Here is a 25,760-nt window from a genome sequence, read left to right on the forward strand (position 1 = left end):
TCTCCTCAGACCATTCTTTACATCACAAGTGTTGTATCGCACCTACTGTAATTTTTAGATTTTTTACCTCTGTTTCCATGTATGCCATAAATTTATTCCAATCATTATTAAACTTTGTGTCTTTTTGATTTCTTATTTTCTGTGTCATTTTTGCCAATTCTAAATAATCAAATAGTTTGGATTGCCACTCATTTATAGTTGGGATTTTTGGTGTCTTCCAATTCTGCGCTATTAGTGTTCTGGCAGCCACTGTCGCGTACTGAAAAAGTGTTTGATCTTCCTTTTTGATTTCCTCTCCAGTTATCCCCAGCAAAAAGGCTTCGGGTTTTTTTAATAAAGGTATATTTTAAGATTTTTTTTAGTTCATTGTAAATGGATTCCCAGAATTTCTTGATAGGTTCACACAACCACCACATATGATAAAAATCACCCTCCTTGACCTTGCACTTCCAACATGATTTATCACCAATTTTATATATTTTATCCAGTTTTACGGGCGTTACATACCACCTGTACATCATTTTATACATATTTTCCCTGAGTGTTGTGCATGCCGAAAATCTCATACCTTTATTCCATAGTGCCTGCCATTTATCAAACTCTATATTATACCCAAAGTCCATTGCCCATCTCACCATTACCTCTTTTACTTCTTCATCCTTGGTGTCCCATTCAAGCAACAGGCTATACATTTTCGATAGGAGTTTTGTTTTACTTTCTAGTATTTCAATCTGGAATCTAGATTTTTTCTCACTTATCCCATTTTTTTTTTGTCCTCGGTCCAGATGGAATTGATTTGGTGAAATTGGATCCAACCTGTCAATTTGTTCTTTATTTCTTCATATGGCCTAATCCTCCAACCAGTCTCTGTTTTTACTAGTAAATCTTCGTAGGTCCATCTTTCTCCTTCAATGTTTTTTTTTTTTATTGTCAAGATATCAATTGGCGATAGCCACCAAGGGGTATTCTGTTCCAGTAATTTTTTTGTTCCTTTCCCACTGGTGCTATGCATTTTAATATGAATTTTTTGCTGGTGACTTCTCCTAATAATCCTGGAAATTGTAGCTTTTGGGTGCTCTACAATTCAAATGATTTTTGGGGAAAATTTAAATATTTGATGCGTATACAGCCTACCTGTTTGTTACACTTTTGCAATTTTTAATTATCTACAATGTCTTTCATTTATCAAAAAAGGAATACCTACTGTAATCTGCATTTACTGTATTAAGAACAGTCCTATTTTTAAAATCACAATTGAGAGAAGTACGTATGAAACTCGGAAATTCCAGGAATAGACTCTCTGCCCTTTTCATAACTCTGTTCTCTCTCGCTCCTCACACGTGGTACGCGCTTAGCCTCGCGCCGCCCATTCCCTGCGCGCTGACGTCACGCCGCGCCGCGCCTGCGCACTGTGTCGGCGCGGGTAAATTAAAAGCGGAGAAGCGGCGCTTGCGAGGGGGAAATGGTTGCCGGCTGGGAAGTGTGAGTCGGTGGCTGACTCCGCGCGGCGGGGGGAAGGTGAGTTAAGGGCGGCGAAGCGGGTAATAAAAGGTCTCCGTAAGGCAAAGCAGGCCGCGGCCGCCTCAAGCCTTGCCCCACATTCGGAGGCGCCTTCGCGGGCGGGGAGGGGGCGGCGGGCGGGAAAGAGACTCTGTAAGAAGCTGGTCGCTGATTGGCCGACGTTGGACAGGCTTGGCCAATAGGGAGCGGAGAGGTGCGCGACGGAGGACTTTTGAAAGGAGCGACGTTGATTGGCGGGCGCAAGCGTCGCCCGAAGGCCGCTCATTGGGTCGCCCTGGAGCGGGAGCCGGAGCGGCGGGAGAAGAGATTGATGGAGGCGCGGAGCTGCGCCTTCGCCTGGCGGGGACGCGCACGGGCCTCGCGCCGGCGGAATCGTGGCTGCTGCCCGTGATTTAATGCTCTGGCCTCGGCAGCTTCCAAGCTGTTCTCTCAAACCTGGGTCCCCAAACGTTGCTGGGCTACAACTCCCATCACCCGTGACCCCTGATCCTGGGAGTGATGGGAATTGTAGTCCACCAACAGCCCGGGACCCAAGTTTGAGAGAGGCTAGCTTGTGGTCACCTTTGTCTAGGGAAAATTGGGGGGGGGGGCGACTGGGAGCTCCCAGTTAGTCCTGCTGCTGATGGATGGAGCATATAGATAGAGGTGAGCAGTCGGAAGAGTGTACTTGGGCTTTGGAAAAAGCTTTTGGCAAAGTGCCTTACCAAAGGCTGCTGAGAAATCTTGGCAGTCACAGAATAAGAGAGGTCCTATGGTGGATCAGGAATTGGTTAAGTGGCAGGAAGCAAATAGTCGGAAGACATAGGCTGTTCTCCAAATAGAGGGATGTAGAAAGTGGAGATCCCCAAGGATTGTTGCTGGGACCTGTGCTTTTTTACTTCATAAATGATGTAGAGCTTGGAGGGATCAGTGAGGAGGCCAAGTTTCCTGATGACACTAAATTGTTCAGAGAGGTTAAATCAAAGAGAGATTGTAAAGAGTTCCTGAAAGGACCTCTAAGCTGAGGGCAGTAAAAATGGGAAATGCAGTTCATTATAAACAAACACAAGCTGCTGCATGTTGAAGCAAAAAAATTAATTTCATGTACATGCTCATAGGGTCTGAAATGGAGGTGATGGACCAGGCCTGAGACCTTCCATTGAGCTATCCACCATGACCCCAAGACGTTGGCCAGTGTGCAGCAGCAGTAGAAAAGGCAAATTCCATTATTTACGTATTAAATTTGTCAGTCACTTTATCTTGCCTAGAGAAACCTAAAGTAACTAAATAAAGATACAATAATTCCCACATAGATACCATTGCAACTGCCTGGCAGGCAAAAAGTGAAGAGTGGTGGAAAGTTGAGGGGGAGGGGGCTAAATTGGCTGTGCCAGGCAAGGAGTTCTAAGCCTGGGTGCAGCCAGGGAAGGACCCTTCCCCCCCCCCCCGAATTCCTACCAGCCATATCTCAAGTGCAGAACATGGAAAAGACCCTTTTCCCTGAATCTAATTCAGTCGTACCTTGGAAGTTGAACAAATCCATTGCAGAAGTCAGTTCAACTTCCAAGACGTTTGAAGCCCCATCGGACGTTCAGCTTCCAAAAATAGTTTGCAAACCGGAACAGTCACTGGGTTTGTGGTGTTTGGAAGCCAAAACGTTCGAGAACTAAGCTGTTAAAAAACCAAAGTACAGCTGTATGTGAGCCAAGTTTCATACTGGAGAAGATGCTATTTCAGGTATCCTGGCCCTAAAGTGTGAAAAAGAACCCTTTTCTTGCCCACATCATAGGCTCCAATGAGTTACTTTAGGGAACCTATTTCAGCCCAAGGACTCCTTTCTCTCAAGGGCAGCCTTCCAGTGATGGGCACAGGTGGGAGTCAAGAAGTAGGTGAGTCCAGAGAGGGGAAAGTGAGTGTAGCAATGTGACTATATCCTGTGCAGTAGGCTACACTCCAGCTACATAAAATCCAGAGGTTTGCACACAAACACATTTCTAGGCAGGCAAAACCACTCAAAGAGGGCATAGAGCAGGAGTGCTGAGGCATGGAAGACATTAAACCAGTACTTTTAATTGTGGTAAGAAATGAACTGGAAGCCAATGCAACTGTTGTTACCAAGGAATCATAGATCTCATTAGCTGTTGTTTCCCTCCTAGCAACAATGAGTGCCTCAACGCCGCAGTCTGCTGGCTCTAAAGGAAATGCCTCTTTCGACAGTGTGTTTGTGTCCCCTGGCACTAGGCGGCAGCCTCTTAGTGCCTCAGGCACCCCTGTGCTGGAAAACTGCCCTGGGAATGATGATGAGCGAGAGAGGAAGCAGCGTCGGCGCTCCAGAGTGGTTGACTTGCAGTTTAGCACCGAGTCCCCTCTGTTTATAAAGTCCCCGTCCAACAAGTAAGTGTAGTTTGCGCAAGCATTGATATTGTGTGTGTGTGTGTGTGTGTGTGTGTGTGAGAGAGAGAGAGAGAGAGAGAGAGAGAGAGATATTTATTGCTATACTAGACTGCTTTGCTTATTTCTTTGTTTTAGGCAAGCAGAAACATCATTGCCAGCAATTCCACAATTGTCAAATGCCCAAATTGCAGATCATTATTCCACATGCATCAAACTTTCAACAGAAAATGTAAGTAAGTCTAGCATCTGTTCATTAACTTCAAAGACACACCCTTATCAAGAGCTGCTCTGGCTACTACAGGCAGAACTGCTTGCATTCCATGATTTCACATAAATGTAAAAATGCTTCTGAATCTAGATTTATACCTTCAGAATACTGACCATCTTTCCTCCTGCATAGCTTATTGTACTTATACATGTTAACTAGAAGGAGAATTAATGATACAAATAAAGCAAGTTTTCATAAATTTCATATCATTCAAGTGGAGTGTAGAATTAGAGCTTTCTTGGCACAGGATTTAGATGAACTTGTTGCAGATTCTAAGATTATTGTTTACTGTAGATTCCAGGATGAAGAATGTAGCTGTCAATAATGTCAACTTGCTGTTCCCTCTTCCAGAAAATCACCACGAAGAATGTATTTGGTTTGCACCTTATCGACTACATGACAGAAATACTCAAACAAAAGGACTCTGAACCCACCAACTTTAAGGTTAGAGGCCTTCCTGATGTGTTTCCTATGACAGAGAATGCGCACAGAAAAGGTTGGGCTTGATCTGCGTATCCACTTCTGGTACCTTTTGGAGGGTCCTGGGTTTCTTCCTACACTCTGCTTCTACTGGCTTGTGTGAATGTATACGTTGAAATACTGCTATTCTTCCTAGTGTGGTCCATGCAGCAAATTTTAAAAATGCCCCCTCTGGAAGAGCTGGCTTACTGATCTACTGCAGAAAGTGAAAACTGTCTGCCACCACATTCTACCTAGCAGTACCACACATTCATTTATGGAGGATTCAGGTTGGGTTTGCCAGACTTTGAAAGGCTAGTTCCAGGATGCCAAAAGCCATTGTGGGGGAAGATTGTTTTGACTGAGGAACAACCAGGCTGGAAAGGAATAGTTGGGTATATTTAAATTTGTTGTTGTTGTTTAGTCGTTTAGTCGTGTCCAACTCTTTGTGACCCCATGGACCAGAGCTCGCCAGGCACTCCTGTCTTCCACTGCCTCCCGCAGTTTGGTCAGACTCATGTTTGTAGCTTCGAGAACACTGTCCAACCATCTCTTCCTCTGTCGTCCCCTTCTCCTTGTGAAGTTTCTCCTGAGTTTTTCAAATTTGCTGGCATATTGAGTGTAGCACCTTAACAGCATCATCTTTTAAAATTTTAAATAGTTCAGCTGGAATATCATCACTTCCACTGGCTTTGTTATTAGCAGTGCTTTCTAAGGCCCATTTGACTTCACTCTCCAGGATGTCAGGCTCAAGGTCAGCAATCACAATACCTGGGGTATACGAGGCATCCATTTCTTTCTGGTATAGTTCCTCTGTGTATTCTTGCCACCTCTTCTTGATGTCTTCTGCTTCTGTTAGGTCCTTTCAACTTTTGTCTTTTATTATGGAAATCTTTGTACGAAATGTGCTTTCATATCTCCAATTTTCTTGAACAGATCTCTGGTTTTTCCCATTCTATTGTTTCCCTCTATTTCTTTGCACTGCTCGTTTAAGAAGGCCTTCTTGTCTCTCCTTGCTATTTTCTGGAAATCTGCATTCAATTTCCTGTATCTTTCACTATCTCCCTCGCATTTTGCTTGCCTTCTCTCCCCCACTATTTGTAAGGCCTCATTGGACAGCCACTTTGCTTTCTTCATTTCCTTTTCATTGGGATGGTTTTAGTTGCTGCCTCCTGTATAATGTTACGAGCCTCCATCCATAGTTCTTCAGGCACTCTGTCCACCAAATCTAAATCCTTAAATAATGGCTACTATTCCTGACAGTTGGGCCAATCTAATCAACCTTAGTTTGTCTTCGTACCCTTTTCAGCCTGAGACAGAAGCCCAGAGTAGGAGGAGGTAGGAAGTCTGGGAAGCAAGGCAAAGAAAAGGAAGCTTTTTCTTATCTTGTTGACAAGTAGTCTGTAGGTTCATAGTAGCCCACTCAAAGCTTAGTTCCACTCTCTTAACTTCTTTCTTAACATTCCCCCTTACAGGTAGCAGCTGGTACCCTGGATGCCAGTGCAAAGATCTATGCAGCTAAAGTTGATGCTGTCCATGCAGATGTTTACAGAGTTCTTGGAGGGCTGGGAAAACATTCTGCTTCTGCAGAGCCTTTGGATGGTCAGGATACAGGTGTGTTGCTTATCACAATGAGCTGAGCATGGGATTTGGAATAGCACGTGTGGGGAAGGCCCATAGCACAGCTGTAGGCAGTGATGTGGGGTGGGGAAAAATCTGTTTCATTGGTACCTATGAATGGATGTCAAACAAGATAAGGCAAGCTTGGAAGTTGTAAGTGCTAATTAATATATTTGAGATGATTATGAGTCAACGTATGCGAAGTTATTTGGGTAACTAAAATCTGTTACTAGTTTTTAGTGTTTAAAGACAAAGAATAATATGTACTGCCTTAATGCTGTTTACCTGAAACAGTATTAAGGCAGTACATACTATTGTCTGTCTTTAGATTTTTACAAATATTTCAGTAAAAGATTATACATAATAAAATGTTAAACCACATTAAGTGTGCTTTAATTTCTTCCCTCAAATATACCGTATTTTTCGTCCTATAGGGCGCACCGGCCCATCGGACGCACCTCGTTTTTTGGGGGGGGAAATGAATAAAAAAATTATTCCCCCCCCCCGCCGTGGCTGCCGGTCCAAGCCTTGCGCACACCTGCCCAAAGCATGGGGCACCCTCCAGAGGGCTCCGCGGGCTGCAGGCTGCCACCCCAAGCCTCGTGCGCTCGGCGGGACCTCCTGCTGGGCTCGCAAGGCTTGCGGACACTCGCCCGAAGCCCAGGGAGCCCTCCAGAGGGCTCCCCGTGCTTCGGGCGACAGGCTACCGCCACAAGCCTCGCGCGCCCGGCAGGAACACTCGCCGGGGCTGCAGGCTGCTGCCCGCAAGCCTTGTGAGCCCGCGGGAACTCCCGCCGGGCTCGCAAGGCTTGCGGATAGCTTCCTGAAGCCTGGAGAGTGAGAGGGGTCGGTGCGCACCGACCCCTCTTGCTCTCCAGGCTTCAGCGAAAGCCTGCATTCGCCCCATAGGACGCACACACATTTCCCTTTCATTTTTGGAGGGGAAAAGTGCGTCCTATGGGGCGAAAAATACGATATCAGGTCTAATACTTGTGCTGTGTTGAGACTAAAACATACCATTTTTTGTTGCTGCTTTACTAAAAAGAAGTAAAATAAACATGCTAAATTAGATTACTCACCAGGGCATCAGAAACTTTTACAATGGAAGCTGAAAATAGAATATTCTCTGAGAAATTTTCAATTTAAAATTTCCCAGATCCACATCACTATTTGTGAGACACACAGTCCCAGATCATTTTCTCAGTATCTCTAGTTTTTGTTTTTAAACGAGTGGGATTTGTCTTCAACCACACAAATGTTGTCTTTTTATTGGTATCCACCATATAAACTGACATTCACCCTGGATAATTAATTTGTATCCCTTATACAAGCCAGTGTGGTGTAGTGGTTAAGAGTGGTAGACTCGTAATCTGGGGAACCGGGTTCGCGTCTCCGCTCCTCCACATGCAGCTGCTGGGTGACCTTGGACTAGTCACACTTCTCTGAAGTCTCTCAGCCCCACTCACCTCACAGGGTGTTTGTTGTGGGGGAGGAAGGGAAAGGAGAATGTTAGCCGCTTTGAGACTCCTTAAAGGGAGTGAAAGGTGGGATATCAAACCCAAACTCTTCTTCTTATGGTGTCTCCTTTCTGGGAAAGCCTTCACAGCCTTGTGTTTCCAATACATCACCTCTGGTTTTTTGTTTTATTTTGAATGGGAGGTTGAATAACATCCAACCCACCAAAGACTTTGTATTTGCAAGCAGCTCAACTTACTTTTCATACTTATGTTCTCTTCCCTGCATTTGTCAGTAGGTAAAAGTATAAATCTCACTTCATGAAAGTGACTTGCAATTTTTTTTTGAGATAGTCAAAGCATAATTGAGGAGATGGGAAGATCCATTTGTGTAAAGGAACAGGAGAGATTGTTTCTTTCTTACCTGTAAATGATGCAAGATAGCAGAACAGTTGGATTTTGTAACTGAGTAGCACTGGAAAGTACTTGCACCTGGATGATGATGATGATGATTACCTTGAGTTGTGACCATTCTTGTAGGTGGAGGGGTTGTGGATTCTGAGAGTTCCAAAACACGTCTGAGCAAGAGGAAGCACCAGTACAAAACTATTGAACGGAATCTGAATAACATTAATATCTCCGATGAAGATCATAGGTGTGAGGTGAGAGAACCTGCTCCGAAGTACATTTCTTAAAACCCCCTTCCTAAAGTAGTTGGTTGACTATCTGCCTACAGCATCTGCTGGGAGAATAGTTGGAGACATTAGAGCAGAAATCTGGGTGGTGGAGGAACAGCATGTTCATCTTTGTTGGTCAGTTCATTACAACTATCTTGTGTTCCTGTTGGGATCCATCCTTTTCATAGAATCATAGAACTGTAGAGTTGGAAGGGGCCCCTAGGGTCATCTAGTCCAACCCCTCAATGCAGGGATTTTCGCCCCTTTAGGGAGTGAAATGTTGTTCCACTGTTCTAGGTCTGGCATACAGCTGCACACAATGTGTAGAGTATCTGACAGAGTGAGAAGTTAGTGCTTTCTTGCCCATGGGCAGAGCAAGTTCACAGTCCACAGGGTGGAACTGGGTTGGTATCAAGGACCAGTAGCTTAAGCTCCCTTGACACACAGAAAGGAGCTGTGGGGCCAATGTCCATGCATGAAGTCTGGATGTAGGCAGGGGAAAGCCTATCTGTGGATATCTAAGCGCATAGACTTTCCACAGGAGCTGGAATCCTGCACCATTAGGTTCCAGCTAGTGTGAAAAGCATATAGAGCTTTATGTGTTCCCATGCAGCCTGTGATCCTAAGGTGACCTCAGACCATTTTCTACATGGGATGTGAAGGCTAGCATAACATGGTCAGCGGTGCCAACTTGAATAAAATATTTGGGGGGGGGGAGGAAACCCTGCCCTGTATAATGGATCACATTACTTGGTGGATGGACACCATTTGAATCACAATGCCCATCAACTTTATGGGGGGGTGAAGACTGCTCAACTCCTAGGAGTTAGCTCCTATGAATGTGGTTGTATGCTTTGTAAATTGTTGTAAACTGCCCTAAGACCTGAGGATGAAGGGCAAGTGTTGTTGTTGTTTAGTCGTGTCCGACTCTTCGTGACCGCATGGACCAGAGCACGCCAGGCACTTCTGTCTTCCACTGCCTCCTGCAGTTTGGTCAGACTCATGTTTGTAGCTTCGAAGACACTATCCAACCATCTTGTCCTCTGTCATCCCCTTCTCCTTGTACCAAATTATTATTATTATTATTTATTAATTACCAATTGAAGCTATAGATGAGAAATCTATAGTTAAGGTGAGAAATCAGTTGAGTCCATTTTTAATTAATGGAGGCAAATCTTAATTTTTAGGGCTCAGCAAAGGATGCCTTTGTTTGTCCTTTGTTGTACTAGGAAGATAAAATATTTGAAGACCTAGTAAAGCATAGGACCTTTTTGTCTATAATGGTAGGTTCTTGCACTTCCTATAATATTTCAAAATGTGTTGCTGCATATTGCGATATATGTTTTTGATCACTTAGGCAGTCAGTTGTATTGCTTAATCACTGAAGAGGCTTGATGTAAAAATATCTTATGAGTAAAACCATGTGCCTTTTTGCTGTGGTGGGTGGAAGAGGGGTGAGAAGTGAGAAGGGAACATTTGGTGGCTTCTGTTTCCTTCCCTTGATGTGTTTAGCTTTACACGACATACTCCTGGGAACATGTTTGGGGACAGAGCCTGGAGCCTTTTCTACTGGTCCAAACAGTGAACGTTAAGCAGCATCTGCAAAATTTTATTGAACTTGATATTTGAACCTGAGCTCCTGTTGTTTCCCCCCACCCAACCAGGTTGATCCCATGTTCCAGAGAACAGCAGCCTCCTTTGATGAGTGCAGTACGGCTGGTGTTTTCCTCACTATGCTTCATGTACACAACTTTCTCAGTGAAGTTCTGTTTGATTCCATGGTCATCCCCCTGCCTTCTTCTACGACTGCCGAGCTGCCGACATCTTCTCATGTGAAAGTGACAGGCTTAAAGTGTAGGTGCTAACAGTTGCTAACTCTCCATCTTCTTCTAGGTGCAGTAATGTTTCATTTTGAGTAGGCTGAGAACCAAGCCAGGATAGGATAGGTGGGGTCACACATATATGGAGACCTTTCCACTTTGCAGTGATAGAGGAGTCATGCTGCTTTGCCTCTGGAGGCAGAGCCAGTCTGAGTGTTCACAGGAGCTAAGCTTTATAAAGAAAGAGATGCCTGCAGGGCAAAAGGAGGCTTGATGCCACCTCTTCTTTCTACTTTGATTTGATAGGGAGTGGGGAATGTTTGCTTCACTTAATGCCCTGGAGAAGAGATACTATGTGACAAGCTCCAAAAATGAGTTTACCCTCAACAGAAGGCTCTCTTTTGTCCATCTCTTTGCAAGTATCAAAGAAGGAGCAGCTTTGGATATGGCAGGTGCCTGTGTCCTTGAAGTCTGCAGGGAGTAGAAACTGAAGGAGTGGAGGGTTGGGGAGACATGGTACCAAGCCCCCTGACACCAGGGCCTCAGCCAAGTTACCAGTGATCAAAGATATAAATTACTATTAGTAGTGCAAGGATTAGAGCCCTATCAAGATCACTCATGAGTTCTTTTCGTCCAGAGTTGTCATCTGTGGGGGAGCATGGTAGCATAAGGGGGGGGGGCAGTTATGGCTTGGAATCTCCAACTCCTCTCTTCTTGTCTTCCTTTCTAGCCATCCTTCTGCAGTGTGCTGAAAAGCGCCCCATCTGCCCTTCTTTGGCTGGCTTCTTATTTACCCAGTGGGACAGTGAAACCCATAATGAGGTATGTCAAGCTGGCTGTTACAGTGAATTAAGTGAACTGGTCACACAAAGCTATTTCAGTTTCTAGCCCATAATTGCCTGCATTTCATGGTGGTTGTGTTTTTTTAAAAAAAATGTTTCTGAAGCTTCATTGCCAACCACTTGATCTTGCAGGCAGAGGTGCCTATAGCCTCACAGTTGCACATTACTATTACGCTGAATAGGTGACACCTGGGATCTGATATTTAGAGGGCACCCTAAAAACATATATGTTTGGGTGCTTAGTATAAAAGCACCATATTTTAAAATGTTCTTCATATCTTCATGTTCGCCATGTGGGCATGGTAGCTTTATTAGTCATTTACCTTATCTATATAGCTGGCCTACATATCTATATAGGTCAAGTAACTTTTGTGTCAAATTGTGACAAATTCCTTGGCCACTGAGGAAGATCTTTTGGAGGCTGAAGCGACTTTTGTTTCTACTTATTGTCACATCAGATTGATGTATAGGCATCATTTTGGGTGGATGAGATGTACCGTATTTTTCGCCCTATAGGACGCACTTTCCCCCCTCCAAAAATGAAGGGGAAATGTGTGTGCGTCCTATGGGATGAATGCAGGCTTTCGCTGAAGCCTGGAGAGCAAGAGGGGTCGGTGTGCACCGACCCCTCTCGCTCTCCAGGCTTCAGGAAGCTATCCCCCCAGCCCGGCAAGCTGCCAGAGCGACGCCGGTGCTTGCGGAGCGGGGGGTGGGGGAAGCCCAAGCTTCCCCCCCACCCCAGCCCCCAGAAGGGAGCCAGGGCGATGCCGAAGCTGCGCTCTAGGACCCGTTCTGGGAGCTGGGGTAGGGGGAAGCTCGGGCTTCCCCCTCCCCAGCCCCGCGCCTGGGGTGGTGGTGGAAATAATCCCCCCCCCAAAAAAAATCTAGGTGCGTCCTATGGGCCGGTGCGTCCTATAGGGCGAAAAATGCGGTATGTTGTATTTTAGTAATCTTATTTTTGTTGCCTATTCTTGTTTGTGGGATTAAAATGCATTTTGTTCTTGTATACATTTTAGCAGCTATTCATATATTCCCCCCTTTCTCTGAAGTCACACAAATTATGCACTAATTCTGTTGTCAGTCTTCTCTCTGCCTCCAAAAGGATTTTCCTTTTACATTTTTTTTTCTTTTCAGTCAGTGGCTGCTTTGTTGGATAAATTTAAGAAGAGTGACCAGGTATTTGACATCAATGCAGAGATCAATAGTGACCCTGGAGACTATTCTGAGGACCCAGTAGAGAATGATTTTGATGCTGACATCCCGGCCGAGACGGTTGAGAAGGACCGTAGCGAGTTCTCCGAAAAGTTGGAGTTATGTAGACAAACACCTGGAATGTTGAGGTATGTTGAGGAAGGTTTGTGTAGGAATCAGGCCTTTCGTGTGGTGGTGCCTACCCTCTGGAACTCCCATCAAATAGACATGGTCACTATTGTGTTTTAGCACCTGTTGAAGATCTTTTTCTTTCAACAAGCCTTCTAAATCCCCTTGAGTATTAGAATTGGATTTGAAGTTTTGGAGAATTGTTTTATAATCCATACCACTGCTCCTTCAAGAAAATAATTTCCAGCCTTATGCCTCCAGTATACGCCCTCTGCTTTACTGGATGGAACGTGCCAGAAATCTCAACTCATCCAGTGAGGTTGAGAATGTCTCCCATTACCTGCTAAGTGGTCCCTTATACAAGCACCATAAGCACACAAGTCTTGTAGCCTCCAATCTCTGTCAGGCAGACCCATTGTGATCTATGTATTGATTGCAGGCAAAGATGTATTCATTACCATCCAAATAGCCAGATTTACTCTAGCAACAAAGAAAATTACCCAGGTTCCAAAAACGGGAGGGGGGCAGGGAGTGGGATTTGCTTTTGTCTTATTATATTTTAACACTTTTATAGCTTATTGTAGAGGAATAATGTGGGATTTACATTGGGTGTGTGTTGTTCTGTTGTATATATCTATCTGCTGAACTGGAATGCCTGTTTTGTTTGTATTGTGTTGGCCTATGGTTTTCTTGTTTACGTTCAGTTAAGAGTGGATTTCAAAGGTTTATAAAACTATGTATTATATGTTTTACTCTGAATGTTTTTCTTCATTGTGAAATCACTTCAGGATGCTTCACAGGCAACAATTCATAAAAATAATTAAAATGGTGGGGAGAGTTAAAAAACAACAACCTTTGAGGAAGCTTTACAAATAGAATAAAATCCTGGTGAGAATGAATAAAACTGGTGACTTTTATAATCAGGCGTGTGTATGTACTTCTTCCAGAAAAGAAGTGGTTCCCCTGGGGGAAGGAGATGTCAGGTCCATGTCGCTTCATTTGTCCCTGAAGCCCAGCGAGTATTCTTACTTCAGCCCCCGAACCATGTCCATGTGGGCAGGCCCAGAGCACTGGCGGTTCAAGCCTCACCATAAAGGTAAGGCTGTGAAGGGAGTCATGGGAGTTCATTCCCTAGCTTTCTGCTTGCATACTGACCTACAGCTTTATAGGTCCTGTGTAGAATTTGGAAATGCAAGTCTTCTCAGAACATGAAATCCACAGTTCATGCCTCTTCAGATGTTGACTCAGTCAAAGCAAAGCATTGTCAAAGCTTATCCTGACCCTCAAATTAGGTTTGAGAGTTCCAAGGTGAGGTGGTTTGTTGTAGAGATTGCTGAAAGACAACTGAGGCGATATTCAACATTTTAGGAAGTGCACTCTGAAACAAGCAGCAGCACCAAATAATAAACTCTTGTTAACCTTCTGTAGCAGATCCAGCAACATCTTCCACTCAGTTGCTTCTACTCACTCTTCACAGGTGATGCCAACCCTGAGAAAGCAAACAAAAGAAAGGCTGCAAAAAAAGTATTTGAGATAAACTTTGAAGATGAGATTGATTTTGAGCCTTACTTCTGCAAAACAAGGGTATGTTTTTAACTCTTGATAGGGGCGTGTATGTGGGTGGTTGTTACACAAGATATTATTAGCTTTAAAAACAGTTTTAAAAATATTTTATACAATAAAGGATAGGTCTTGTCAACTGCTGTTACCCATTACAACTTTGGAGAAGTCCCATGTTAAGAGAAGACAAGCCTTTGAATACAACATGTTGAGGAGGACAGTCAGTAGTAGGAGACGGCAACTAGAGCAATGTTGGTGGAAAACTCTAAATGAGTCTGACAGAACACGGGCTAGAACCTCTTTGAAGACCTACTCTGTGGCAGTGCAGGCAGTGAAAAAGTATTTTTCTCTCTCTGCCTCCATTGCATCAGCAAGGAACTGTTCAGTGGAGCTGTTTCAAGTGGTCAGGGGTCTTTTACAAAGGCCCATGTCATAATTTAGACCACTTGACAGATCTCTGTGAACAAGTTGCTCAGCACTTTGCTGACTAAATTGCTCAAATCTGTTCTGACTTGGACACTATAGTTTATACAGGTCCAGTGGGTGTAACTTTGGCCTCTGCTTCTCCAGTGTTAATAGATCCTTTTCAATTTATGCAGCCTGAGAATGTAGACAAGGATCCTTGAAAATGTGAGAGCTACTGCATGTATTCTGGATTCTTGCCCTTCCTGACTCATCAAAAGGGCCAGTGGGGGACTGGCTGGGAGGGTGGAGGGAGTGGTCAGTGCCTCCTTACAACAAGGCAGCACACCTAAAGGAGACAGATATAAGACCTCTGTTGAAAAAGCCCTCCCTGAATCCCACCGTACTGGATAATTATTGGCCAGTCTCCAAAATACCATTTGGGGGCAAGGTACTGAAGTGTCTGATGGCTTCTCAGCTCTAAGGGTTTCTGGAAAAGACTGATTATCTAGATCAATTTTAGTTTGGTTTCAGCCCTGGTTATGGGACAGAGACTGCTTTGGTCTCCTTGGTGACTGCTTTATGCCAGGAACTGGACCGGAGGAGTTCTGGACCTCTTGGTGGTTCTTGTACCATCAACCATGCTATCCTTCTGGACCACCTTGCTGGGATGGAACTTGGCACTGTTTTACAGTGACTCTGTTCCTTCCTGGAGGGGGTGAACCCAGAAGGTGGTGCTGGGGAACTTCTGTTTGACACCTTGGCCATTGGCCTGTAGAGCCCCTGAGAATCCTACTCTGTCCTCTGTAGTATTTAACACTTAGGTGAAACCTCTGGGAAAGTTTGTCCAGAGTTTTGGGGTTCGGTGCTGATGACACCCAGCTCTTATTTCTCCTTTCCACCTAAATCCAAAGAAGCTGTCTTGGTTCTAAACCAGTGTTTTGGAAAGTGTGGCTCTGGGTGACAGCGTGTGAAAATTTCCATTATAAATTAAGAACTCTTAGCATAGCATATAAGCAGCCTTGACTTGATAAGTGTATAATAATCATGCATTCTTTTTTTATATAATCGGAGTAGGTCTAAAATTCAAGCCAGTTGAATCAATGCAGGGACTGCAGTTTTGAGGAAATATCTCCAGATTACTTTTCCTACCTTTTGCAACATTTGTTCTTGCCTTCTTAGCTCACAGACTATTGGTGTGTTGCCCTATACCATTGATTCCCAAACTGCAGTGCTAAGGTACTACAGGAGGTGCTGAAGTGTGTATTGATACACGAAAGTATATGCAAATCAGATTTGATTCCAGTGCCAGGTATAAACTTCAGGTTTAGAAAGGTGATATTTGGATGGGAGTGCTTGATTTTTCTGTGGGCTTCTGCTGTTCTCAAACAGGCAGCTACTACTCTGTCCAAGTCAACCCTTGAAAGTCAAAACAAGAAAAGCAAAACTCTTCCTGCAGACTTCCGCTATGATCCAGACAACCTCACCCGCCTCTTCCTTAAGCCAGCCAATAGGGTAAGCTTTCTCAATTCCATGCAACACTCCTGCCTTGTCTCCCAATGTCATTACAGTGCTACCTCTGGTTACGTACTTAATTCGTTCCGGAGGTCCGTTCTTAACCTGAAACTGTTCTTAACCTGAAGCACCACTAATGGGGCCTCCTGCTGCCGAGCTGCTGCTGCACGATTTCTGTTCTCATCCTGAAGCAAAGTTCTTAACTCGAGGTACTATTTCTGGGTTAGCGGAGTCTGTAAGTTGAAGCGTATGTAACCTGAAGCGTATGTAACCCGAGGTACCACTGTACTGCAGTTTCAGCTTGGTTTGGTTATCAGTCAGCTGCTCTGGGCAGAAGGGCATGCTGAGGCAATTTCTGGAGTGAGTGAGCTTTGGTTTAATGTTCTTTCCCATTAGTGACTGATGTCCTAAGTCACCCAAGTCTTTGGTTTCTGCAGCTGTCGAAGGTGCCACTGCAGGGTGACTCGTCCAGTCACGACAGTGAGGTTGAAGAGTATGATTACAACAACCCCAATGACACCTCCAATTTCTGTCCTGCATTGCAGGTAAGCTGCAAAGATCAGAGAAACACTCTACTGTGGGTTGCATCCTTTCTTATATGAAGGTTTTTGGTGAGTCTTATAGAAGCTGGCTGCCAATCTGGGCAGAGAGGTTTAGCAGCCTTCCTATTGGTTAACAACCTTGGTGGCTTTTGCCGGTTCTGCCTCAGTGCAACATTATCTGAAGGACCTCAAAAGGCGTTCAAGCAACCGAGGGACCCTAACTAGACTAAGGAATAATCCCACATTGTCTGAATCTCAGAAGAGGAATAATATTTTGCACCCATGGCACAGGCAGCTTCTCTAAGAGGTGTGCAAAAAAGAAGCAACAACAGACAACTTAAATATTAAAAAAATACATAGCTACAGAAAAATGTTACATTAAACAAAGTTACATACCCCCCCTCCCAATATCAATTCATTTTCCTTCTGACACACCCTCCCTCTCAGCCTCTGGATTCTCTCCCAGGGTCCAAACAAACTCTCAGCTCACTCACAAAAGTCTTAAACAAAATAAATTCCTGGAAACCGTGGTCATTACCTTACTTTGAACAGCCTTGGCTTCCCCCAATAATCCTGGGGACTGCAGCTTAAGTGTGCTGAGAGTTATTAGCAGACCCTGTTCCCCTCACAGAACTACAATTTCTAGATTGGTTTAACAATTAGTCCCTTTTCCCAGGAAACTTTGGGAATTGTAGCTCCCTGAGGGGACTTTGGGTGTTCTAACAGTTCCTGGTACCTTTAAACTACAGTTCCCAGTATTCTTTGGGAAAAGCCATAACTATTAAAGTGATATAAGATTTTATTTAACTAAATCGAACTTGAAGGGACGCGGGTGGTGCTGTGGTCTAAACCACAGAGCCTAAGGCTTGCCGATCAGAAGGTTGGCAGTTCGAATCCCCGCGATGGGGTGAGCTTCTGTTGTCCATTCCCAGCCCCTGCCCACCTAGCAGTTTGAAAGCACGTCAAGTGCAAGTAGATAAATAGGTATGGCTCTGGCGGGAAGGTAAACCGCGTTTCCATGCGCTGCTCTGGTTCGCCAGAAGCGGCTTAGTCATGCTGGCCACATGACCCAGAAGCTGTCGGGCAAACGCCGGCTCCCTCGACCTATAGAGCAAGGTGAGCGTTGCAACCCCAGAGTCGTCCGCGACTGGACCTAATGGTCAGGGGTACCTTTACATTTTAAAATCCAGCTCAGAGTAGACACATGGAGATGAACAGGCTGGAATTAGTCATGGTCATTAACTTCAGTGAGTCTGCTCTGAGTTGGACTAGGATTGAAATTGAATACCATCTCTTCTGCTTTAAATGTTTGGGGTTGTGCTAAACTGAATTGGGTCTATTAATTTCACTGGGTCTACTCTGAGTAAATGTTACTAGAATACAATTAGTAACTGTATTCTGTATGTGACCTGAATGGCATAACCAATAATATTGTATGTGAAGACTTACAGCATCACTGAAACAATGGATGAAGACGAGGGAAATAGAAACATGAGTAAATCTGGATGATATTATTGTTATGGTCATACGTAGTTTGGCTTACAGTGCAATTCTAACCATTTTTACTTGGAAGAATGTACTTTGGGATTCACTGGGGATTTCTCCTGGGTAAGTGGGGTTAGGATTGCAGCCTTAATGAAATTTGGCTATGTGGACTACTTATTTTGGGAAATTCATTCCCCAATCGGTATTCCCTGGGCAACTTACAAAACTGACTAAAAGAACAACACATGATAAAATGCCAACAAAAAACATAACACCAGCTTAAGAGTTTAAAACTTCAGATATCTGAAATCCTGGGGTGGTGATGGGCACTTTGCTATAATTTGGGTACTAGGCAAAATGGGTGCCTTCCTGGGGAGGGCATTTCACAGGTGCAGCACCACCATTTACGAAGGCTGTCTCCTGGGTACACTTACTACTGAGAAAAGCCTCATAGCGGGGGTGGGGGGCGGGAAGCTCCAAGAGATACTTGGCTCCAAAGACATGGCTTTAAAACATGAATTAAAGCAATTTGAATTGAGCCTGGAAGCAAACAGGAAGCCAGTGAAGCTGGGACTAGACTAAAACGGGAGAGATCCTACCTTCTGGTGTCCGTTAGCTCAGAGTGCAGATGCTAGAAAGTTAACAGAAGCTTTTTAGCTATCCTTGGCCTCACATAGAGCAGCAGCACAACCTTGACATTATCAGAGCATGGGTAATGGAGGCTAAGCTATCTGTCTGGAAGAGCCTATGAGCCTGGATTGTCTAAAAGTACTCTGCCCCCTGAATCCACTTGAGTCTCCAGTGACAATGATGGGGCTGTAAACCTCCCCCAATCTGTGTGCCTGACTATTGTGGCAGAGTACAACCCTTTCCACAACAGGCTGAACACTATCCTCCTGAACAGATGAACCACCCACCAACAGCACCTCTGCCCTGTTTGAACTGAGCTTCATTAGCTGTCATTCAGTCCATTAGTGCCTCCAGGCACCAGTCCAAAACCACCTCCACTTCACCTGGATGAGATGTAAAAGAGAGAAAGTTGAGCATTGTCAACATATTGATGACTCCTCACTGCAGTCCCCTGGATGACCTCATTCAGATCTCACTGGAGGGCTTTGCAAGAGCTCAGTAGAATATGTCAGTGGTTAAGCTTGCTTGAGGATTATTCCATTAGCTGGCTGTGGAGTCTTTAGCAAGTGGAATGGATGACCTCATTTGTGTTCATCCACGGGAAACCTTAGAAAGCTCTTATGGAGTTGCAAACCAATATGTCTCAAGTGGTTAAAATCTTGAGGCAGCAAAAACATCCCTTTTATGTAGTTTTATCTCTAGTTTACAGTTATTGCTGCCTTGTAGCTGATGCATTGTCTCTGGTGGAGGAGGATACAGGAGATCTTATGGGACCTTTTTCTTATAGTACATCTAACTCTCCAGCGTCTGAAGGCGTTTGGAAATCTTCCTGCATTCCAAAAGCTTTCATATCCTCAATATCCACTTGGCTTGATACAAGAGTTCCTTTTATGCCTTAGCATAAAGATGAAATCCTTGAAGATAGCTTAGTTTTAGAGAGGGGTGGGGAATCTGAGTTCAAAAAGTTGGAGCAACTCTGCAGAAAAAGTTGGGGAGAGAGGGAACATTGTTTGAATGTGTGGGTGAGGGGCGTTGCGTGTTTCCTGGCTCTCCAGCTTAACTCTGACCCTGTTTGGCTTCCCTCCCTGTCCTTTTTTTCTACTCAGGGTGGTGACAGTGATGATGACGATGACGTTCCTGTGGACTTCATGGGCCAGAATGGGATGTTTGAAATGACAGCCTATCCTGCAGGAGAGGCAGGCCAGGAGAGAGAGCTCAATGGAGGCATCAGTGGGAACAACATCACCACCTATGGGGAATTGAACCTGGTGGCTGAGCCACAGAAGGCAAGTTCTGGTGTCGGATGCATGGCCTGCAAAGCAGCTCCTTTCTTTAAGGCTTATGTCTGTTGTGCGCTACCAGGGGGGCTGAGCTGAAGGTGTGGCACACATTTCACCTGTAGGGATATTGTAGGTGGCACTGGAAGCCGGGTGTCTGTCTGTGGCTCATGCTATGCTACAGTTCCATTCTTCTGCTCCAGGCTTTTGTCAGACTTGCTGTGTAGGCCGAGGCAGCTCTCTTTCCCTGCCACCCATTGCATAAGGCAGGGCTGGGGAGCCTCATGCTTGGGACCTGGCTGCAGCCCTCCAGGGGTCTAGCTGGCCCTCAGGACTCTTCCCACGCCACAGCCCTCGCAGGGCTTGCTTTACACCCACCTTGGTTGTCTTTGCCCGCCTGGAATGTGTCCTTGACCTCTGATAATGCTTCTTGTCTGCCTGGTTGGAGGAAAGAGGGTGGGAGGGTGGATGGTTGTTTAGAAATTAGGCTACTGCCCAAAGATAAAACTTGCTCCACCATCTTTTACTCTGCCTACGCCTCCCACCACATTTGGCCTCTGGAAGGGAGTGTGGCCCTTTGGATTGAGTGTGGCCCTCCCCACCCCTGGCATGTAAGGTAGTCTTGTGCCTAGATGGATCTGTCTTCTGCACAGTTCAGAGTCCTTGTGTTATGGTGGGGGTGGGGGTATATGCTTGCCAATTCCTGGTGAAGCTAGGAGGATGGAAATTTAGTTCTTTCGCCTACTGGCTGGGCTAAGTGGTAGTTGGTATTTTTGGTGCCAAGAAGATCTACGTGTTTATTCAAAATAAAAATGACGGTCACTTGCTTCCTCTGCTTCTGTGCTTTTTCTTATTGAACTCTTGGGTTTATTTAGTTTAAATAGCAAGCCCAAGGGCATAGGGAGTAGCTTGTGTCTTGATGCCATAAGGGGCAGGGTTGAAGATTTGTCTTTCTGTTTACTGATGCCTTCTAACTGGATGGTCTTTGGCTACCTCTGTTTCCCTTTCTCTGCTCTTCTAGGTGAACAAGATTGATATTCAGTATGCAAAGACTGCCAAAAAGATGGACATGAAGAGGCTAAAGCAGGGCATGTGGCTGCTCCTGACTGATGCCCAGACAAATCAAACTGAGCAAGAGGTATGCAGCCCCAGGAAACCCAGAATGCCTCTGCTGTCCTTACCCAGTGATGCCTTGGTCCATTCACCATCCCAGACAGACAGGCTCTCATTCTGCTTTTATCTCAACCAGCTTTGGTGGCACTCTTAATGTCACCTGGAGCCATTTGCTTCCTTGGTTCAGCAATACCAGCAGAAAACTGGAATTCAGGGCTGTGTGCACTCTGGACTTAAAGGCTGAATTCTGTAATCTATTTAAAAAATATCTAATTGACTTCGCTAATCACAGGGAGGACCACAGTGCTATGCAGGGTACTAGAAATCTTACTCACCCCTCCTCCCACCCCCTAGTTCTGGCTCAGGCATGTCTTTGTAAACATAAGGATTAGAGACTTGCTGTTTAACAAAGCCAAAATTCTCATAAAGCTGAATTCTGAATTGTATGTAACAGCAGTACACCCCGGATTGCACACCTATGGCTGAATTTCATTTAATGCTGCTTTCTGCCTTTGCATTTTCCTTCAGTTGGCACACACCCTGATTTTAGGCAGAGAATCTGTCATAGCAGTAATATAATACTTAATATTTATATAGTACTTGCAGGTGTTCAAGTTGTAATCCTTCCAACAACCTTCTGAGGTAGGTAATATTAAAAGCACTGGACACATGGTACAGAAGTTTAAAACATGACAGGATCTGCTTCACAGGCTTTCAGTTTGTTTACTAGGTGACCTTTTAAGATTTCAAACTTACTTACACAGAATGAAGTCATGGAGAAAGATGCTAACTCTTCAGTCGTATCTGGTCAGAAGGTCTTCAGCAGCGTTATCAAGGATCTGTGTCACAGGTACTTCAGGTCACCAGGACTTTGACTAGGATTCCAGGAAAAGAGACACATTTACACCCCAATCCTTTGGCTGAAGCATTGGAGCCAACCACCACAGGGGTCCATTTAAAGTGTGCTTCATATGTTGGCATTGGCTCCCAAGTTTCTTCAATTAGTCATCAAATTTTCCTGTTTGCAAAAATAAAATAAAATAAAAATCAACCTTGAGTCACTGACATGATTGTGCTCTGCAAGTGGAATGTTGGTTGTAGAATTTAAAATCTTTTTAGAACCATGCTGTACATTCTTGCTGTGTAGCTGAGAGGATGACTTCAAAAGAAGGCATAGACTGGGATGCAGCAGGTCTTCCTGTTTTATCCCATTGCAAAATAACCCAGCTGTGAGTAGCTGTCTTGCTGACAACCTGCTAAGGTAGTCAAGTCATAACTAGTACTGACCTAGCCTTCCACTGGAACACTAGAAGTGCAAAGTACTCTTAATAGTATGCATGTTTACCAGTTGTATCCCTAGAAGAGAACAAAAGTGGCAAGCTTGTCTGGGTGCCAAGCTTCTGTTTCCAGGGGTGCACACATTTCTTTTGCTCCACTGATGCTACTGGTCAAACAGGTTTGGTAGGTTTCTGAACAAATAGCTGCCAGATCGGTTTAGTAGGGGGAAAGTGAGTTTGTGCAATGCAAGATGTGAGCTCTTACTAACAAAACCCACATTCACTCAACCCTATAAGTCATAAAGCATGGTTTACTGTAAATGTTTTGGATGTGCTCCTATTTTGTTCCTATTTTGATCCTCAGGCCACAACCTGAGCATCAGTTTACATGTCATGCTTCGCCAAGGCTCATGGTTTGTTGCTGCTGGCCTGACAAAGAGGGGAAAGCAGGGAGTGTTATTTAGCAGCATGTAATGCTTGTTCAATGGTAGTCCATGGTTTGTGGCTTAATGTGATCATGCCCAAAGTATTTGATCTACTTCTCAGCTTGATTTTTGTCTTTCACAGACTGCCTTCCACGATGGCAAAGAACTTGTCTGCACCACTGGCATTTGCTTGCCTCCTGCATCTGGCGAATGAAAAGGTACGTGATAAAGGCAGGAACTTGGATAACATCAAGGACAGGTTGTAGAGAAGGGGCTCTTTCTGGCCCACGCAGGCAATGCAGTGATACACGTTGTGGCCTTGGCAAACAAGTCCATGATAGCTTCTTTTCCGCGCTTGCTGCATATGTGGACATTTCAAAGCTTGATAAGTATTTTGATCCCTGTTTCCCCTTTGTCTCCAGAACCTGAAGCTAGAAGGTGTGGAAGACTTGTCTGAAGTCTTAGTGCTGCAAGGAGATTAATGTGTGCCACCGGGGCAGAATAAGAAAATCTTGGACAACCTAGGATGGAATTTATCTCTCTCTCTCTCTCTCTCTCTCTCTCTCTCTCTCTCTCTCTCACACACACACACACACACACACACACACACGATCCTCATAGACTGAGGAGGCCAAAAGCAGCATCAGTACATGTTCTTGATTAAACAGTTTGTGATTCCAAGACTTGAAACTATGGGAAGTCAGGAAAAGAGTGCCATTAGTGTTTTAATTCTCTTCTGAATTCTGCAACTTCCCTCTCCCACTGTCTGATTGTGATCACAGCTAAGAATTGCTAGATGTATTCAGTTTGCTTTATTTTAACATGAGTATTTAATTCCTGTACATATAAAAACTCTCCTGTATGTCTTTTTGCTCTCTTCTTATAACCTCCTTTATCATTGAATATGAATGTACTGATATCTTTGTACAAATTTGTGTTTTTTGTAAGTAATAAACAATGTGACCCTCCACATCATTTTGGAATTTTATTTGTGTGTAAGAAAACTGTGTAACTGGTGAACAGGCTAACGCGAGTATCTGGACTAAATAGCACCAGGCCTATGCAGGAAAGTAAAAGTACATTCTCCACAATGGTCTATTGATGTTTGTTGTTAATTTGTATTTTCTTCTAACTCGTTTTTAAAATCTTTTTCATAACAACAACAACAATAATAAAATTTTATTTATACCAGGGCGGCTGACACCAATAAAATTACGATAAAACATAAAGGTAGGGTGGACAGACAGACAAACAAAAAACCAGTTTATTAAAATACGGGTTAAAATACAATTTAAAATGCAGCCTCATTTTAATAGTAGCCCATAAATAAAAACTGGTCAGTGGGTCCAGAGCTGAGTCAGGGCAGCCGTCCATCAACAGATAAAGCTGGGTGTCATCAGCATATTGATGACAACCCAGCCCCAAACTCTGGACAATCTGGGCAAAGGGGCACATAAAGATATTGAAAAGCATCGGGGAAAGGATTGCGCCCTGCGGGACTCCACATACCAAGGAGTGCTGCGGCAGCAACTTCCCTAGTGCCGCCCTCTGTCCCCAACCTGAGATAAAGGAGTGCAGCCATTGTCGGACTGTGCCCTGAATCCCCACGTTGGCAAGGTGGTCCAAAAGTTCATGATCGGCCATATCGAAGGCTCCTGACAAATCTAAAAGAATCAGCAGTCCTGACCCGCCTCAATCCAGCTGTCTACAGAGATCTTCTGTTAGGGTGACCAAAGCCGTCTCAGTCTCGTAACCAGGGCGAAAGCCGGACTGAAATGGATCCAGAGCCAATGTTTCATCGAAAAACCTGCCAAGCTGTTCAGCAACCGCTCTCTCAATTACTTTACCCAGGTACAGAAGATTCGAAACCGGGCGGTAAGTGGATAGATGTAAAGGATTTAGAGATGTTTCCTTTAAGAGCAGACGCACCACTGCTTTCTTCAACCCCCTTGGGAAAGTCCCTATGCCAAGGGACTGATTGATGATCTCACCCAGGGAGACCCGCACCTCGTCTGGACACGCTCTAATCAGCCAGGACGGGAAGGGGGCAAGTGGTGGCCCTTCCAGCTCGGAATCTACATTGGCAGGGAGTATCCAATCGAAGTGGTCCAGTACTGGACCTGAGGACAGTCGAGGGGCCTCCAGTTCTGTTTGTTGTTGTTGTTTAGTCGTGTCCGACTCTTCGTGACCCCCTGGACCAGAGCATGCCAGGCACTCCTGTCTTCCACTGCCTCCCGCAGTTTGATCAAACTCATGCTGGTAGCTTCAAGAACACCATCCAACCATCTCGTCCTCTGTCATCCCCTTCTCCTTGTGCCCTCCATCTTTCCCAACATCACGGTCTTTTCCAGGGAGTCTTCTCATGAAGTGGCCAAAGTATTGGAGCCTCAGCTCACGATCTGTCCTTCCAGTGAGCACTCAGGGCTGATTTCCTTCAGAATGGAGAGGTTTGATCTTGCAGTCCATGGGACTCTCAAGAGTCTCCTCCAGCACCATAATTCAAAAGCATCAATTCTTTGGCGATCAGCCTTCTTTATGGTCCAGCTTTCACTTCCATACATCACTACTGGGAAAACAATAGCTTTTACTATACGGACCTTTGTTAGCAAGGTGATGTCTCTACTTTTTAAAATGCTGTCTAGGTTTGTCATTGCTTTTCTCCCAAGAAGCAGGCGTCTTTTAATTTCGTGGCTGCTGTCACCATCTGCAGTGATCATGGAGCCCAAGAAAGTAAAATCTCTCACTGCCTCCATTTCTTCCCCTTCTATTTGCCAGGAGGTGATGGGCCCAGTGGCCATGATCTTCGTTTTTTTGATGTTGAACTTCAGACCATATTTTGCACTCTCCTCTTTCACCCTCAATAAAAGGTTCTTTAATTCCTCCTCACTTTCTGCCATCAAGGCTGTGTCATCTGCATATCTGAGGTTGTTGATATTTCTTCCGGCAATCTTAATTCTGGCTAGGGATTCATCCAGCCTAGCCTTTCGCATGATGAATTCTGCATATAAGTTATATAAGCAGGGAGACCACCGCCATACCTCCCTCGCCCTTCAGTGGTGGTGATCCCAAACCCCGTGTTGGCCTCTATAGAGGAGTGATATCCCCTCACTACCAAGTCGTCCCTGGACCATGTCTCCTGAATCGGAAGCGTATAATGTTGAGATACAAAATCAGCAGGAC

At 44.7% G+C, this 25,760-nt stretch overlaps 1 protein-coding gene across 2 annotated transcripts; it reads left to right on the forward strand.

Annotated features, from left to right (window-relative positions):
- Nucleotides 1-1,410: 1,410 nt before the first annotated feature.
- On the forward strand, nucleotides 1,411-23,678 carry NCAPH (non-SMC condensin I complex subunit H). 2 transcript variants are annotated; one of them, XM_081200950.1, is made up of 19 exons: nucleotides 1,411-1,518; nucleotides 3,657-3,894; nucleotides 4,030-4,123; nucleotides 4,514-4,606; nucleotides 6,097-6,235; nucleotides 8,236-8,357; nucleotides 10,037-10,226; nucleotides 10,923-11,014; nucleotides 12,169-12,374; nucleotides 13,302-13,450; nucleotides 13,832-13,938; nucleotides 15,709-15,831; nucleotides 16,269-16,376; nucleotides 19,595-19,774; nucleotides 20,787-20,903; nucleotides 21,643-21,728; nucleotides 22,723-22,798; nucleotides 23,003-23,117; nucleotides 23,170-23,678. In XM_081200950.1, the coding sequence occupies exons 2-18, from the start codon at nucleotides 3,662-3,664 to the stop codon at nucleotides 23,060-23,062; spliced, it is 2,175 nt and encodes a 724-aa protein (XP_081057076.1). In that variant the 5' UTR covers nucleotides 1,411-1,518; nucleotides 3,657-3,661; the 3' UTR covers nucleotides 23,063-23,117; nucleotides 23,170-23,678. The 2 variants fall into 2 exon arrangements, with proteins under 2 accessions (XP_081057076.1, XP_081057075.1); XM_081200949.1 differs by lacking the exon at nucleotides 1,411-1,518 and adding an exon at nucleotides 2,021-2,166.
- The last annotated feature ends 2,082 nt before the right edge of the window (nucleotides 23,679-25,760 follow it).

This window comes from Podarcis bocagei, assembly GCF_964188305.1.
Source record: "Podarcis bocagei genome assembly, chromosome: 7".
NCBI classification, from domain to species: Eukaryota; Metazoa; Chordata; class Lepidosauria; order Squamata; family Lacertidae; genus Podarcis; species Podarcis bocagei.